This window comes from Falco peregrinus, chromosome 7 (assembly GCF_023634155.1).
Source record: "Falco peregrinus isolate bFalPer1 chromosome 7, bFalPer1.pri, whole genome shotgun sequence".
NCBI lineage: Eukaryota > Metazoa > Chordata > Aves > Falconiformes > Falconidae > Falco > Falco peregrinus.
The window spans coordinates 74988669-75005525 of record NC_073727.1 but is presented as its reverse complement, the minus strand read 5'-3'; the positions used below and the strand labels follow the sequence as shown (position 1 = coordinate 75005525).

At 39.0% G+C, this 16857-nt stretch overlaps 1 protein-coding gene across 6 annotated transcripts in view; it reads left to right on the top strand.

The window, feature by feature from the left end:
- KHDRBS2 (KH RNA binding domain containing, signal transduction associated 2) overlaps positions 1 to 16857 on the top strand; it is a 393310-nt gene that overhangs the window by 67838 nt on the left and 308615 nt on the right. For all 6 annotated transcript variants that reach the window (XR_008748216.1, XR_008748214.1, XR_008748217.1 and 3 more), the window contains exon 2: positions 9864 to 9991. Coding sequence is in view for 1 of the 6 variants with exons in the window: in XM_055811149.1 (XP_055667124.1) it covers positions 9864 to 9991 (128 nt within the window). In the remaining 5 variants the exon portion in view is untranslated. The remainder of the gene's footprint in view (positions 1 to 9863; positions 9992 to 16857) is intronic.

The window sequence follows — 16857 nt, the reverse complement described above, 5'->3', positions numbered from 1 at the left end:
CAGTTTGGTACAGTAGGTTTCATCATAAATACTAATTTCTTCATGATTACTGTTGGTATATATCTAGAATTATATGGAATAGTGTTTTGAGGAACTGCTTGGCAAACAGGCTTAAAATTCTCCCTAGAAAGCTGTGTGTCTCAGCAGATGATGTTCATAAATTTAGTAAGAACTGGTATTTCCGCTTGAGAACTTTTCTAGTTATCTAACACTGTTAATATTCTTTTTATAGCTGTTCTGATCTATATTGATCTAGCTATAGATTAGTAGATAGTTACATTAGGTAATTGTTTTTCTACCAGTGCTATAATTTGGGGACTAAACAACTCCTTGGCATACCTCTGCAAGTTGCTGAGAGCTCTGCGGGTAGAGTCAAAATAATAAGTAGGCAGCAAAAATCAGTTGCTTATATAGAGAGGAGGTTAGGAAATTGAAGTTCAATTTTACTCAGTCTTTGCTCGCTTTCATTTTCTTTTTTTTTTTCCTTGTTAATTCTCTTCGGTTTTTAGTAACAAATGTGAAGTTCTTTAGATCTTTAATTTATTTTCTACCTATATTATTACATTTTGTTAGAAAAGTTTCCTAAAGAAAGAGTTTATGCAGTCATGCTGTTATGTCGTTTTGTAACTTTATCTGCAGTAACATTTAAATTTTTTTGATAAATTCAAGCAAATTTAATAGACGAGTATCGAATTGAAAGGTATTGCATTTATATTATTGTAGGAGAGTTCAGGTGTGAAGGGACCTCAGGAGGTCTCTAGTCCACCTGCCTGCTCAAAGCAGGGCCAGCTATGGGGTCAGACTGGATCATTCAGTTTTATCCTACGAAAGAGATGGCACAACATCTCTGCGCAACCTGCAGCACTGCTGGGCTGTCCTCACAGTGAGAAAGATTTTATACGCAGTCCAAACCTTTCTTGATTCCCCTTTTCCTTGTTGTCTCTCATCCCTCTTACACACTGCTGTGAGGAGCCTGAATGTGTTCCCATAGGCACCGGGAGCTGCTGTTCGGTGCCCCAAAGCTGTCTCTAAAACACAATAAACAGGTCCAGTGCCCTCAGCCTCTCCTCACAGGGCATGTGCTGTAGCCCCAGACATCTTGGGCGGCCTTTGCTGAACTCACTTCACTTTATCAATGTCTTTCCTGTGCTGGGGAAGAGGGAGGCAAATCTGGACCCAGCGTTCTAGGTACAGTCTAATGGGTATTGACTAAAGGGTATGGTCACTTCCCTACGTTTCCACTATGTTTTGTAAAATAGGCCACTTGATAGAGGATAGTGGTCATTAGGTCCAACAATAAAAAAAGCTTGCAGTATGAACGAAACTTTTAACAGACACTGCATTTTTAGATGTGTTGGTCTTGAAAAGACCAACACACGTTCAGTAGGACATCTTGCCTTATGAGACATCATGGAATCTAATCATAAGAAAAAAAAAATGTGTAAAAGACTTAATTTTATCAATATGGATGTTTTCAGTAGTTCCACAATGTAATTGCATGTTGTATGTAAAAGTAATTTTTTGTTTGTTTTCAATCTGTGACATGAAAAGTTGATGCTTTCCCCTCCTGAGAAACAGTGAATACCTATTTTCTGTTCCTTCTCATGCCGTTCCTGATTTTACAAGTCTCTCTTATTGCTTTTTGACTTGTCTTGTAGAATTTTTCCCAACATTTTCTTGCTTGAGAGCCACAGTAGTTCAGCTTGAGTTAATACATTTACAAAGCTTCTGGTGATTTTGAGTGTAGACCAATTCATATCTGTCTACAACTGATAACATAGACATGCAGATTTGACCCAGTTTTCTTACAGGTATTAAATTTATCACTGGCTGAGGTATCGCCTTACTTGTGTCTGTTGTAATAGGAATGACTCCTTTATTCTCCCTGAATCATCTCGACTAGCTGTGTGTGTTAAAAAAATATGTGTATATATAGTGGAGGAATGTTGTTAAAAGATGCGTTTATGGGTGAATGCAGTGAGCAACGGGCTAGGTTTTCAGAGCTGGTGGCTGATTATACTGTCCTAATAACCCCTCCCAACTCCTATTAGACACTCTTTTTACTTTTAAATTACCTATCCTTAGGGGTTTGGATTTTTTTTTCATGAATAGAAACCTCTTAGGATCTTCCTTTCTCATGAATTAACTTTAACTTGTCCAACTTTTTATTGAGCCGTCTGCTACTGTTTTTTTGTTGTTGTTATTGGGTTTTTTTAATTCTAAAATCCAATCGCCCTGCTTTCAATTAAAACTGCAACACCTTAGAAAATGAGCCTTCATGTATATTTTTATTATTTGCTGTTTTAAAAATGTGATGGGATTTTGTGTGATTTCATCATCATTGTAGATATTCAGGGTTCCAACTATATAGTTTTTAAATGATCTTTAATTAAAAAAGCTCTGTTTAAAATGGAAGTATTGGTGCTTTAGCAATTGTTTATGGGTTTGTTTTTTTTTTTTTACTGGCATTGGCTCATTCTTTCTCTTTCAGTTCTTCCAGTCACCTGCAGAAAAAGTGTGCTTCTCAGAGTACTGGGTAACCTTGCTATGCATAATACTACATACAAGCAAGAGGCTGGTGATATTGCCATTTTGGAAATCACTCCCATTAATGGAAACATGTAATTCTTTAAAAGAGCCTGAGCATGTAACCGCAGCTCATGTTTCTTTAATGAAGTAATGCCAGTACTGCAAATACAAGAATGAAAAAAGCCAGATAGGTAAGGTGCAAGGTAGCCTTGCAGAATTCCTTTAAGTGGGAGGCAAATGTTGACAGCAGAAAGGGATGTGTAGATTTCATTTTTTGGTAGGTTGGACAGGCTGACAAGAACAACATTATTTTTTGATGAGTTTTGACATGACTCTTAAGTGTAGCAAAAGTCTGTTTTTACTGTGGGATGCCTAATTTTAATGGAAAAACTGTATTCATGACAGAAGTTTTGTAATAGCTGTCACGTACTTTGAAGCGAACTATAATTAACATCATTTTTATTGGCACTGTAAGAATAAAGGAGATAGTTTTGAAAAAGTAAGAGCTACTCACTCAGCTATTCCATTTTATGCTAAATCAGTGAAGAGAATGAAAAAGAAGCTGTTCCCCTCCAAAAAATTATAAATGAGTTGACAGTATTTCCAGAATTTTACAGCTCAAAGTCTGGGGAGAGCTGAAGATCAATTTTCATAGGGAAGAGTATCTCTGAAAAGAAATGCCTTTAGTCTCTGACACTTGTCTAGTGGTGACCTCTTTTGCATGACTGTGATATGCATGTTCTCTTCCAATTAAGAGGGATGAGATACATGTGTATTACCCAGAAGCAAGTGCAATAGTACTATGTTGCTGATGAAAGGAGAGAATGAAGTGTGCTTGGGGATTGACAGGTGCTGTTGGAGGTATTTAATATCACTCTGTCTCCCTGCTTTAATTCAGTTAGCTTAGAGCAAAAGTGGGTGGAAAATGTTATGAAGTCTCTTCTCAAGGAATGCTTTCTTTTATCTATTTACCTGAGATCAGTGCTGTCAAAAATGTACTGTTGAGTTCCTTGTGTTTGTCCTCTCTGGAGGAATGCTGCTGATTATGGACTTTTTTTCCTACTGTTTCCAAAATCCTACACTAACTTTGGCTTTCATTAAACACAAAATGCATAATGGTTGCATTCATAAAAATAAACATGTAGCTTTAAAATCTAAAGATATTGGTTATGTTTTCATAGCGTGCATTTACATGTGACCATAGTTTTCCCAGCTGGTTGGCAGGTCACAATTTATGACTAGTGCAGTTTGCTGCACATCAGTACCATGAACCAGGAAATCAGCGGCTTAATCCTGATCAGAATTCCTTCATGGCAGTGTCCTTCTGTTAGTGGTCCTAGTCATGGAGTGACAGAAGCAGCGTACAGAACTATAAAGGATGACTGAAGTTAAATACAAAAATTCAATACAGTTTGTCTTGGTCCAGTAATTAATTTACTGTATCACCTCTGTCTTTTGAGAAAGCTTCTCTTCCCAACAGTCTTACTTGAAAGTAACAGTTCTGGGTACTGTTTTTCATTGTTTTTCAATGACTTTGGTAGTCTTTGGGTGCGGTCTGAAGAGTCTGTAGCACACATATATATATATATATGCATTCTCTATGAAGGTTTTGGGGGTTACTTTTAAAGTGTCTAAGGAGGAAGGAGAAGAAAAGCTTTTTAGAGGCTTGCTACCAGCATTAACTTTGGACTCGCATCATAGGCAGTTCCTTTGCTGTAGAGCAGAATAAACGTAAATCAAATTCATTTATCACTGCTACCTTGTGAGAAGAGTAGTAAGTAACACAAAGAGTTATTTTAGGGGCTATTTGGGGTAAACTGTGATAAAACAGGTGCTGTGGGAAGACGAGAAGTTTTCTAATAAGCTGTTGGTGGTGTTGGTACCAGGGCAGAAAGGAGAAAAAGTGATACAATCTTCAGCTGATCATACTGTGTAAATGCAGTGTAACAAGAAAAGGCACAGCCATATACACAGTGTCCAGTACAACATTTTATAGACAAGTGTAACAAAACAACGTGAGAAAACCAGCACTCAAGTTTCTATACAGTTATCATCATAACCTTAAAAGGCCTCGGAAGAGTCTCTTTAGATTTTTCAGACATGATTTATAATGGAGAATAGATCCTTGACCTCAAGCTTTATAGTTGGATTAGACATTATTTTTGAAATTTTTAGTAGGAGCAATTTTGGTGTAAAGTGTTATTATTTCTGAGATGAGTAGCAGGGCATACAGTAGCGCTGTGCTTGGTAGAGTGTACTATCAGTCTCTGTGCCTGGCAGGTCTGTGGGACCTCTGTGGGGATCGGCTCCTTGTCGCCTGCTGTTCCCTGGAGGAAACCCTGCCTCCCTGCCTATGGCACTGTATTCTCCCAGAATAAGCTGGGACTTGCCATTCAGGGCCTGGATCTTGTCCCTCATCAAAATCCCTCCTGTTCCTCCTCCTCCTTTGCTGCTCTTGCTGTGTTCGGTGCCAAGCACTGTGGGACCTCCATGGGGATCGGCTCCTCATCACCCGCCGTTCCCAGGAGAAAACCTGGCCTCCCTGCTGATGGCACTGTCTTCTCCCAGAATAAACTGTGACTTGCCATTGAGGGTTTGGATCTTGTCCCTCATCATGATCCCTCCTCCTCCTTTGCTGCTCTTGCTGTGTTTGGCGCCAAGTGCTGCGGGACCTCCATGGGGATCGGCTCCTTGTTGTTTGCTGTTCCCTGGAGGAAACCCATCCTCTCTGCTGATGGTACTCATTCCTCCCTGAGAAGGCCAGGACATCTTGTTCAGGCCTTGAAGCTTGGGCCTCATCATAAGCAGTGTCCTGAGCACTGCTCTGCTGCTGCCACCCGCTGCTCGAGGGGTCGTAGCTCTGGGTGTGCTGAACCCTGCTGTGGCCATCGTGGTGCCACCTTGGGAACCTGTTTCGGGCCCTGGCACGGCCACCGCCACGGTCTCCACTGGAAGAGCTGTGGTGCTGGTGGCCTGAGGAATGCTGCTGCCCACTTTCCACAAAGTGGGCCTGAGATCTCAGAGTGTAGCTGCCAGAGCTGTGATACTGCACGAGGTAGTACATCTCAAGGTTATTGGCTTGCACCCTGCGGTAGATGTACTGGAAGGGGCAGCGGCAGATTGGGCACACAGCATTTCTGCGGGACCACTCCAGAATGCAGGCAAAACAGAAAATGTGGCTGCACTGGTTTATGGAGGCTTCATCGGTAATGGTGTCCTGGCAGATTGTGCACATTATGTCCTCAGACGCATCTGTTGATGCAGCCTGGGGCACCTGGCTGGTGCTGGCAGTGGGGGAAGAGGCAGCCTGGGGCACCTGGCTGGTGCTGGCAGTGGGGGAAGAGGCAGCCTGGGGCACCTGGCTGGTGCTGGCAGTGGGGGAAGAGGCAGCCTGGGGCACCTGGCTGGTGCTGGCAGCGGGGGAAGAGGTGCCGTCTTCTGCCAAGTCCTTGTCTAATGCCATTTCGCATTGGAGATGCAACCTGCAAGAAGCAGTAAAGTTGTAGAAGTTGAGTGCTGAAGAGTTGCCTGTTCTGCCTCAGCACCGTGCTTGTGCTGACACAAATGCCAGGGGCCATTCTAGGGCAGATAAGTGACATTTAGTGACATCTGTATGTGTTCCTGCTCTCAGGGCAGGGTGGCAACTGACCTTTCCAACAGGTGCAGGTAGGAACTGGGAAGGCAGGAAAGAGGTTCCTGGCCTCTTGGCAACAGCAGCCAGATCCTGGGTGCACAGCAGATTGGGACTAGTGCCCCAGGCCCCGCTGGTGTCCCTGTCCAGCAAATCCTCTCTGTATCATCAGAAGGGAGCCCACAGGATCGGGGTCCTTTGTCCTCCCGCCTGCAGGTATCTGTCCCTGACAGATGAGGACAGCAACTGTGTCCCTTCAGGGCTGCGCCCCACCCCAAAAGAATGGATTTCATGGAGGTCACAGTGGCACCTTGGTGACATCACAGAGCTTTAGGAGACCCAGAAGACAGAAGCCCTGGCCTTGTGGAACGATAATTTCCAAGACAGCTTATCTCACAAGACTTCCCCTCTGTGAAGCAGAATCTCATTGCTATATTGTTCATATAAATTTGAACACCAGGTTTCATATCTGACACTACATTCTGGTTTAGAAATAAGCCATCTCAAGGCATTTCTTACTTCTGGGCTGACTTTGCAGGTCAAGGGAGGTGATCCTTCCAGTGCTTAGCACTGGTGTGGCCACACCTGGAGTACTGTGTCCAGTGCCGAGCTCCCCAGCACAAGAGAGAGATGGACATACTGGAGAAAGTCCAACAAAGGTCCACAAGGATGGTGAAGGGACTGGAACATCCCTCCTGTAAGGAAGGGCTGAGAGAGCTGTTCCCAGGCTGTTTAGCCTGGAGAAGAGAATACTTCAGAGGGGAACTTTTTCAGTGTGTATCAATAGCTGAAGGGAAGATGCAAAAGTTCCAGGTACTTTTCAGTGGTGTGCAGTGGCAACAGGCACAAACCGAAACACAGGAGCCTCCCTATGAACACGAAGGAAAACCTTTTATTTTTTTTTTACTGTGAAGGGTGGCTGGGCACTGGCTCAGGTTGCCCAGAGATCTTATGGAGTCCCCTCCTTGGAGACACTCGGAAGTTGCCTGGCTGTAATCCTGGGCCCCTGTCTCTAGGTGGCTCTGCTTGAGCAGGGGGGGTTGGACCAGATGACCTCTGGAGATCCCTTCCCACCTCAGCAATTCTGTGATTCTGTAACTCAAAACACAGCCATGAAAGCTGGGAAAGCATATCTGCGTTGCCTGACGTAGGAAGATTTGTAAGTTTCTAAATCCTGTGAAAATTCAGGTTTGCCTCATGGGAGTCTAGCATCCATGAGGCCATCACCTCACATTGGACTGAAGCCAGTTAGAAGTGCACAGGGTAGATCTGGAAACTCTTGTTTACATACTAGTGATGTCAGAAAAGCCCAGCTGAAGTAGTCTTTTGTTAACTTGATCAAAGACACCACTTTTGTTCCAGACCTTTCAGGTACTCTCAGTCAAAAAGGAAGCACAAGACTGGGAAGGGGAGAGTCACAAGGGCTAGTGGAAGTTTGGAGGGGGAGCAGTTTGTCCCATGCTTTAGTCCCCCTCCATCTTGCCTACTGACAATGCAGACTTCTAAGTGGCTTCAGTACCTGTCAGGAGAAAATTTAATAACTTTTTAGAGGCAAATAACGTCCTGAGTTGTATCAGAAACAGTGTGGCCAGCAGGACAGGGGCAGTGATTGTCCCCCTGTACTCAGCACTGCTGAGGCCGCACCTTGAATCCTGTGTTCAGGTTTGGGCCCTCACTGCAAGAGGGACACTGAGGTGCTGGAGCGTGTCCAGAGAAGGGCAGTGAAGCTGGTGAAGGGTCTGGAGCATAAGTCTTATGGGGAGCAGCTGAGGGAACTGGGGTTCTTTAGCCAGGAAGAAAGGGGGTTGAGGGGAAGGAAACCTTATTGCTCTCTACAGCTACCTGAAAGCAGGCTGTAGGCAGGTGGGCCGGTCTCTTCTCCCAAATAAGAAGCAACGGGACAAGAGGAAACGGCCTCAAGTTATACAAGAGGAGGTTTAGATTGGACATTAGGAAAAGTTTCTTCACTGAAAAGGTGGTCAATCATTGGAAAAGGCTGCCGAGGGAGGTGGTGGATTCTCCATCCCTGGAGGTATTTAAAACGAGTGTAGATGTGGGGCTTGGCAACATGGTTCAGTGGTGGACTTGGCAGTCCTCAGTTAATGGTTGGATTCAGTGATTTTAAAAGTCTTTTCCAATGTAAATGATTCTGTGATTCTTTTTAAATACATGTGTACAAATAGATACCCTTTCCCCACTTGCCTTTGAGAATTATCTTACTAGTGTTCTCAATGCATCTTGAGAAATTCCTTCCTTTGTTTCATTGCAATGCTTACTGCACTTGCAACACCTTTCCCTCTTTTGTTCATCTTTTGTCTGTCCCCTCTGCACCCCCATAGCACAAATCTTTGTATAATTACATTGGAGCTATTTAAAAAAAAAACAACAAACTTTCTAGTTATTAAACCTGCCTGATGTAAGTGTTTTACTACAGAATATTGCTTTGTAAGCTTGTGTTTCATTGATGCTTACTGCTTTCAAGATGATTTTCCCAGGTATATTAAGGTATTTTATAAAAAAGAAACTTGTCCTCCTAATGCTTTTAGTAATCATTAAGATAACTGTTTAATTCTAAATTAAAGAAGGTGTATCCTATCTGAGTTTTTAGGTGTGTTCTCGAGAGGTTTTAAGAATTTAGAACAGTGGCATTCAAGATATCTCTGCTAGTGGATGCTTTAAATAAACTAATCTAGAACAGGCAGCGTAAACATTTAGTAAAAAATTGTGACATGGGCTGTTCTCTTGCATATAATTTTCCTTTACACTTTTAAGTCAAAGAAACTTGTATATGTTACAGATTGCTGTTGCTGTGTTACTTTTCTCCATGCTTGCTTTCTGGGCCTTGAAACTGCATATTTCTCAGACTCATACCTGTCACTTTTCACCTATGATTAAATTATAATTAACTCATTATAAGCATTGCCATTTTCTTTGCTGTCTATGATGCTGTTGCAAATGCAGCTTTCTCATAGTACAGCTACTATGAAGAAGCTCACAGGTACCATATTAGGAGTTCTTTGCAGGGTAATAAAATCAATTATTTGTTACTATCCATTGCTTATAGAGCTTTAGGGAATAAAACCCTCAAAACTATTCACCTTGAATATATTTTGGGGTTGTTTTTGTAAATTCTGTTGAATGTTCTGCATACCATCAATATTTTATATATATAATGATTACTTACTGCATTTCTTTAATGAAGAATCTTTTTGTGCAGGAGTGAATTTGATTTCTTATTTTATGTAACCTTTAAATAATTCAGAAGCATTTGAATGGAAACTAACAACAAGACGTTTCTTCACTTTTTGTGCTACTCTTACTGAAAGTTAGCTATTGCAATTACAATCTGACTTAATTCTGGCAGGTCACATGTACAAAAAAGCATCAAGCTGTGATGATGTGATCCGCTTTAAAAGACTGATAGATGGATTTGAAAGCCTCATCTGTTCCTTCTCCCACTGAGACCATTTGGCTTCAGTTTCAGCTGGGAAGAATTAGTTGAGTAAAACCTGTGGGCTGTCACCTCTGTCTTCTCAGCACTGGTGACAGTCCAGGTTTTTTCAAAGACAACAGTAGATGTCATATGACTGCAGACAACAGAGGTGTGTTCAGTGCACAGTCTGTGTTGTAATGTTTAATTTTAAGGTTTCTGAAGATGACAGATGCCATGTCATTGATGACTCTCTCTTTTAATATTTTTCAGAAATTGAAAAATTTCAGGGTTCTGAAGGCAAGAAGGAAGATGAAGAAAAGAAATATCTTGATGTTATCAGCAACAAAAATATAAAGCTGTCAGAAAGAGTTCTGATCCCCGTCAAACAATATCCAAAGGTACTGTAAATGTAGTCTAACTCTTGTTTAATCTTACTTAACAGCGAAACAAAAGTCATACACAACCATTTTTATTGACTCTTAGCATTCAGACTTCACCATATAAAAAACCCCACCAACAAAACACACAAAACCCCAACAACTAGAAATGGTGCTCCTGTTTGAATGTACCTGTTATTAGCTTAGCTATTGTACGTTCTAACTTCTGTCTCAGGGCCTTTCAGAACAGCTATTGAAGTGAATGAGAATTTTTTTTTTTTAATTTTACGTAGGTTTTGTAGCTGGTTCTTAAACAAATTGTTTAGATGTTTTCATATAGTTCTTTTTTCACATGTACTATCTTTTTGAAAATAAAAGAACAGTTAACAAAAAAGTATTTTAGTAGAATAAAGAGAAAATGTTTCAGTAACTCTGAAAAGTCAATTTAAGTGTCTTGTAGCTTCCTCATACTGGAGTTGGGGGATTTTCTCTGGTGTAATACATTTTAAACGATAAAGTAGCAGGATTACTGCAAGCTATGACTCTGAGAATGTGTATTTCTGTTTATAAAGTTCAAATGTCTTTCCACCACTTACTTTCTTCATTTTAGGTCTTGTTCTCCTTGCTGCTACGTGCTATGATTAAAAAAAGCTTTTTTTATTCTTGCAAGAGAGCCCCAAATTCAGCTATTTGTCTAAAGTTTTAGTTTTTATTTTACATAGAAGAAGGGGATATTGTTTTGGGGTTTTTTTTGGTGTACAGTGTTGTATTTTACGTAAGCAGTTGTTACAATAGTATTCAAAGTGAAATGGTAAACATCTCCATTTATCTCTAGCATATCTTTTTCTTGATGATTTATTATTATATGCTATTTGATTCACCAAATCAGTGATTACACTCTCAGCTTTTTGCTTTATATTTTCATCAGTGCCAGCAGTAAATTACAATGGGTAAAAAGCCTATAAAACAATACCAAAGGTGTAAAAAAGGAGATTCAGTGATTCCAGCTGACATTTACCTCTTGACTAGTGAATATATAATTGTGATAATGTAATCATCCAAATGGTAAAGACCTTGGAAATGCACACAGTGCTATAAGGAAATATTTTCTTGCTGCATAGCCTGAGGTGCTTTGAGTAGATTTGATGTATTCTGCGCAAATGCTACAGGTGACTTGAAGTTCTCAATAAGAATGTAATAGTGCTCTAATGTTATAAAAGCAGTGTGATAATTATTCATAATACTAGTTGATGAAGATTGTAGAATGAAAGATAAACTATTTAGAAGATAAATGCAATAATCTTTCCAATATAGTGCCTGAATATGATTAAATTAACCTTCATTTATTTTAATGAGCTTGTTATATGAGTAAGTGCTAAAAGATATAAAGCATTTATACAGATTTTTAGCAGTGAAAAAAAATCACTATAGTATAGATGAAATATTAATTCAGTAATGCAAAATACACTCTTGGAAAGCTTCTGTAGTTGATTTGCTAGCAATATTTCATGCTTGGCATGGAATTATCCCTAGGACTGCAAGTTTCCTACTAACATCTAGTAACCATCCTTCAAGCATTGTATTTGCCATTTCTATCAAACTGCTGATTGCTGTGGTCTAGTGTCTTATCTTTTCTTGATGAATTGTATGCATTAGGATAATCAAAATCAACACACAGTGGTTGCTTCAGATTGCTTTATAAATAACCAAAAAAAGTAGAAATTGTTTTAAAAAATCCATTAATTTTATGTATTTAGTAGAATTTGGTAAAAGAGCAGTTGATCAGACCTGTACTTACGAACAGTTTAAAGAATTACTGTATGATTTCACCTGAGAAGCGTTTATATTTGAAAGAACATTGCTTGAAAGTATTAATTCATTTTTTCCCTAACAAGCTTTTTTGGTCAGTGCTGGGTGAGCAGGGTTGTATAAAACCTGAAGAAGGTGTCCAGGACTGTAAAATTTCAGAAGAATATTCTGACTAGTTAAAAAAAAAAAATAATTCAAAAAAATCATGTTTTATAGACTGTCTATTTAGTAATGAGATCAATCCATTAAAGACATTTGCTCTTATTTATACTATGTGTAGATATACAAGTTGCTCCAAGGGAACCCTTGGCCTAAACATTTATTATGGGCTGTAGGCTAAACTGCAGAGAGGGTAGGTCCCTTCAGTGATAGCTGTAGAGTCAGAAGCAGCATTTTAAGGTTTGAGCAAACATTGGCACAAAAGGCTTCTAGTGGCTAAATAGCTCCTGAAGTTGCAGAATAAGTATTATAAAATTGTGTCTACTCGAGTGTCTACGGTCTGAATTCTGAAATTGCTGGTGCAGACAACAGGAAAATAAAATCAAAGGCTGTGATTAGCAATAGCTATCTCATGTTACCACCTCTGTTACAAAGATAAAGGCCTCTCTCTTCTTCTGTAAAATAAATATCTAAGGAGATAAGGATGTTTCTTGATAGTTCAGCAGTGATCTTTTCAGAGATTAATTATTTTAAATCTCAGCAGCCCAAATAAAAACTGTGTAATTTACACAGATTTCTTTATGCAGCAGATCTTTTTAATGACCTCAAAATTTCTTCTGAAACAGTGATGCAGTGTCTTGTGCTTGTTGACCCTTGTTCCTGTACCATAGTGCCATTTTTTTACTTTCATGACATGTGAATTCCAGTCAATGCAGACTAACAAAAATACTCAGAAGAATATTTGTTACAGACTTTTCCATTTTCCAGCTTTTGTAGTTCATAGGATCATTTAGGTTGGGAAAGACCTTTGAGATCATCAAGTCCAACCATTAACTGAGGACTGCCAAGTCCACCACTGAACCATGTTGCCAAGCCCCACATCTACACTCATTTTAAATACTTCCAGGGATGGAGAACCACCACCTCCCTCGGCAGCCTTTTCCAATGATTGACCACCTTTTCAGTGAAGAAACTTTTCCTAATGTCCAATCTAAACCTCCTTTTGTGTAACTTGAGGCCATTTCCTCTTGTCCCGTTGCTTCTTATTTGGGAGAAGAGACCGGCCCACCTGCCTACAGCCTGCTTTCAGGTAGCTGTAGAGAGCGATAAAGGTTTCCTTCCTCTCAACCCCCTTTCTTCCTGGCTAAAGAACCCCAGTTCCCTCAGCTGCTCCTCATCGGACTTTTTCTCTAGACCCTTCACCAGCTTCACTGCCCTTCTCTGGACACGCTCCAGCACCTCAATGTCTTTCCTGTAGTGAGGGGCCCAAAGCTGAACACAGGATTTGAGGTGCGGCCTCACCAGTGCCGAATACAGGGGGACGATCACTTCCCTTGTCCTGCTGGCCACACTGTTTCTGGTACAAGCCAGGGTGCACTTGGCCTTCTTGCCCACCTGGGCCACTGCTGGCTCATGTTCAGCTGGCTGTCAACAAACATTCCCAGGTCCTTTTCCTCCAGGTACCTTTCCAGCCACTTTCCCCCAAACATTGCATGGTGGTTTTGTGTTGTTCAGTTTCAAACTTGCAAGAAAGTACCCAGGGCTTGTTCGTAAAGATGTTGCCATTTTTCTGTTGAATGTTGTATTTCAAATATATCAGATATGAGAGAGGAGTGGGTTATTAAAAAAAAAAAAAAAAAAAAAAAAGAAAAAAGAAAAAAGCAAACAGAAGTCTGAAATGATCTTGTTGCTGAAAAGCAAAAGCCACAATTTGGAGGCTTAAATAGCAAAATTTCTCATTTGAATGCCAATACCTAGCTGTCAGAGAGTAATGTTACTGTAAGGGCTTAGGGTAAAAACACCCAAACAAGTGTAATTTACACCTTCAGTTATTGTCATGGAAATTTTTCTGGAAAACTTGGGATTTTTAGTAAGCATTTTCTCTTCAGATGAATTACAAAGAGGAGTTACTTTGGTTTGAGTTTTGAGCTTTGGTTTGGTTTTGACCTCTTCAACTCCCAAAATCACTGTTGTATGTTCAAGATGAAGGAACCCAAGTCAGTTTAAATAGGTTTCATGTTTTCTTTCCAGTTACTCTTCCTGGTAATTAAATTCTTATTTGGTAAAATCTTGGTTTGGTATTTCTTTTCCTCCTGATCTATCAACAGGTAAATTAGTTTAAATCTAATGGACTTGAAATAATAAGGAAAAATTTAAAGTCAGACTGAGTTATTTAATAGTATGACAGTTCACATTCAAGATAAATAATTTCCAGTTTTATTAAATTTCAGTTACATTGAAATTGCATATTGTGGAAGAAAACCAATCAGCAATTAATTAAAGAAGAAATTTTCCAAGTCACTTAGTTACTAAAGACTCAGAGGTTAAGTGAAGTTGGACTTGATGACACTTGGAAATAATGAACTCTTCTTTTTTCAGTGAGGAACAGAAATCAAAACAATGTCTTCTGAATAAAAGGCAGTGTTTAATAGTACTCTAATTATATGATTATTGGTTAAAGTCAGTTTTGTCCATATATTAAAGAGGATAGAATATTTATTATATGAATATGATTATGTAAGTGTAATGCTAAATGAAATTAATTACAATTTGCTCTGATGCTAGAGTGAGTCATAGGAAGTTTTAAAACAAAATCTCAGTTTAAGTATGGAATTATATTTGAATTTTCCCTCTACTGGTTTGTTAGATAATGCAAACTATTGAAATATAAGGTACTAGAAGCATGTCCTGCTAACTACCAGGATATGGTGACAGAGATGACAAGCAGGTTGAGTCTTCTGAATGACTTCCATGTTGTAGAGTTGCAAACTGTGAGGCTCTGAGACTTCTGAGGATGCATTCTAATGAAGTTTCTTCCTTGAGCAAGGGCTCAGCTGATGGGCAACAATGGTCTTGTCCAGAAATAAGGTCTGGCTCAGCATCCTAACTCCTGCTGGCTTCCTCCTGCATATTTAACTACCATATTTGGGGAAAATAAAAAAAGAGATGTAATCCATCCCCTTACCCTTTGAAAGGCTGGCACTCTGCTTTAGGGTATGTGGTTCTATGGAAGAGATTTAAGGTCATGTTGATGAATACTGTAATTTAAGTTAAATTCCATGTTCTTGATATTCTTTGTTTTGCCTGTCTCATGAGAGTTCTTTGAGTAGTGAATGACTTGACTGAATTTACCTTTCTCATTCTGATTTTTTAAACTTGAGTTATATATAACGTCAGGTTGGAGACACTGTTCTTTAAACTTATTTGTTCAGCTAAAATCTTGTAAGGTATTTTAATCTCAGTGATACATTAAAATAGAATTCACAGGTGATTTCAACAACAAAGTACTGTATTTCTTTTGTATACATTAAACCTCAGAGTGACTCCACTAAAAACTTTCTTAGAGGGTATTTGAAACAAATTTTGGGTAAAATAACTATTTGCAGGACAAGAACTTGTTTTGTACCTTTCCTCTTTCTAATAAATATAGCAAAAGTCAATGGGGTTATTTTCTTTGTTTTAAATAGTCCTCTATGGAATTACAAATAATTCCAATGAGTTTGAACACAAAGACTGTATTAATGAAAGTCCTGTCCAGGTACAAGTAGTAAGACAGCTATCAGCACTTGATCAGTCATTTCTCAATTATATCAAGTATGTAATTAATGAAGTAGGTAAAATTCATTGGTGCTCAGTAACTTGAAACATTACCTTTTCACATGTATATAAAATGTATCCTTCCCTTAAAAAGTTAAGAGGCTGTCTATATTAGTATTGCAGAAATTTCTTAGGACAAGAAGATATATATCAACTGAGTTGAGACTTGTTTCTGAGATTTCCCCCATTAACCATTATCCTGGTTAATTACTGTATTTTGTAGTGTGTCAATTCTATGTTAAAAATATACAAGCAAAAAAAAAAAAGTGAAGTAATTTAGAAGACTCCTAGCTGTGACAGATCAATGACTATTATTCTCCCCAGGAATGAAAAGAAGAAATTACTTTCTTGGTATACTTTTCAGTAGATTTCATACAGTGAAACAAGATGTTTCTGTTCAGTATATTTGGAATGTTAATACAGGTATGAACGTAAAAGAAAAAATACAATTGATTGTAAGGGAAAGATGTCAAATACTGGTGAAGATATGGTAAGAGAATTGAAAGAAAATGGGCTTTTGTTGTTTTGTATGCTCATCTTTTTTGTGATAACTTGTTTAAGAAAGGAGCATGTTAAGCTGGCTTTGCAAATTTGTTCCTTTGGTACAGTTCCAGAATTTAAGGCTTGTTTAAAATCTTAGCTTTCTCTACCACATAATAAAAAAAGTTTTTGTTTGCAAGCTTTTCCAGTGCACAGTGTAAGTGAAAATGAGGTTGACTTTGGTAAAATTCTGTCCCTTTTGTGCTTGCCTTCAGCTTAGCTGGATTTCAGCTATTAAGGGATGGCTTATTTTGTTCATTACTTTGGCTTGCTATAACTGTGGATACCCAAAATAGCTGACAAGTCAGAAAAAGAAACTGTATGTATTTATTAAAAAAAAAAAAACAACAACCACACTTTAATATTGCAGTGCATCTTTTACTACTTTAAAGACTCAAATAAAACTAAAAAATATGTCACAGTGCTGAATAATATTTGTTTATATTGGTTTTATATGTCATAAACCCATGACTTCAAGCAAATGACTCATACAAACTCACTGGTGCTAAAGAATCCCTTCTGAAGGGTAAGCTTTCTGTTGTTCTGTCTTTAACATCTAGCTTAGGCAACAAATATGGTGATTTTTCTTTTAATTTAGCATTCTCCTTCTTTTATGTTTTGCTTCTCTCAAACCTGACAGTTGCAATTCTGTTTTCAAAGCACTTGTTGTCATATTAATCGTCTCCCGATGATTTGTGTGTTTAGTTCCCTTTTAAGTAAGAGAGGAAGAAAAAGAGATACAGCGATACATCCATTAGATGGATGGACATGAAAATATGAAA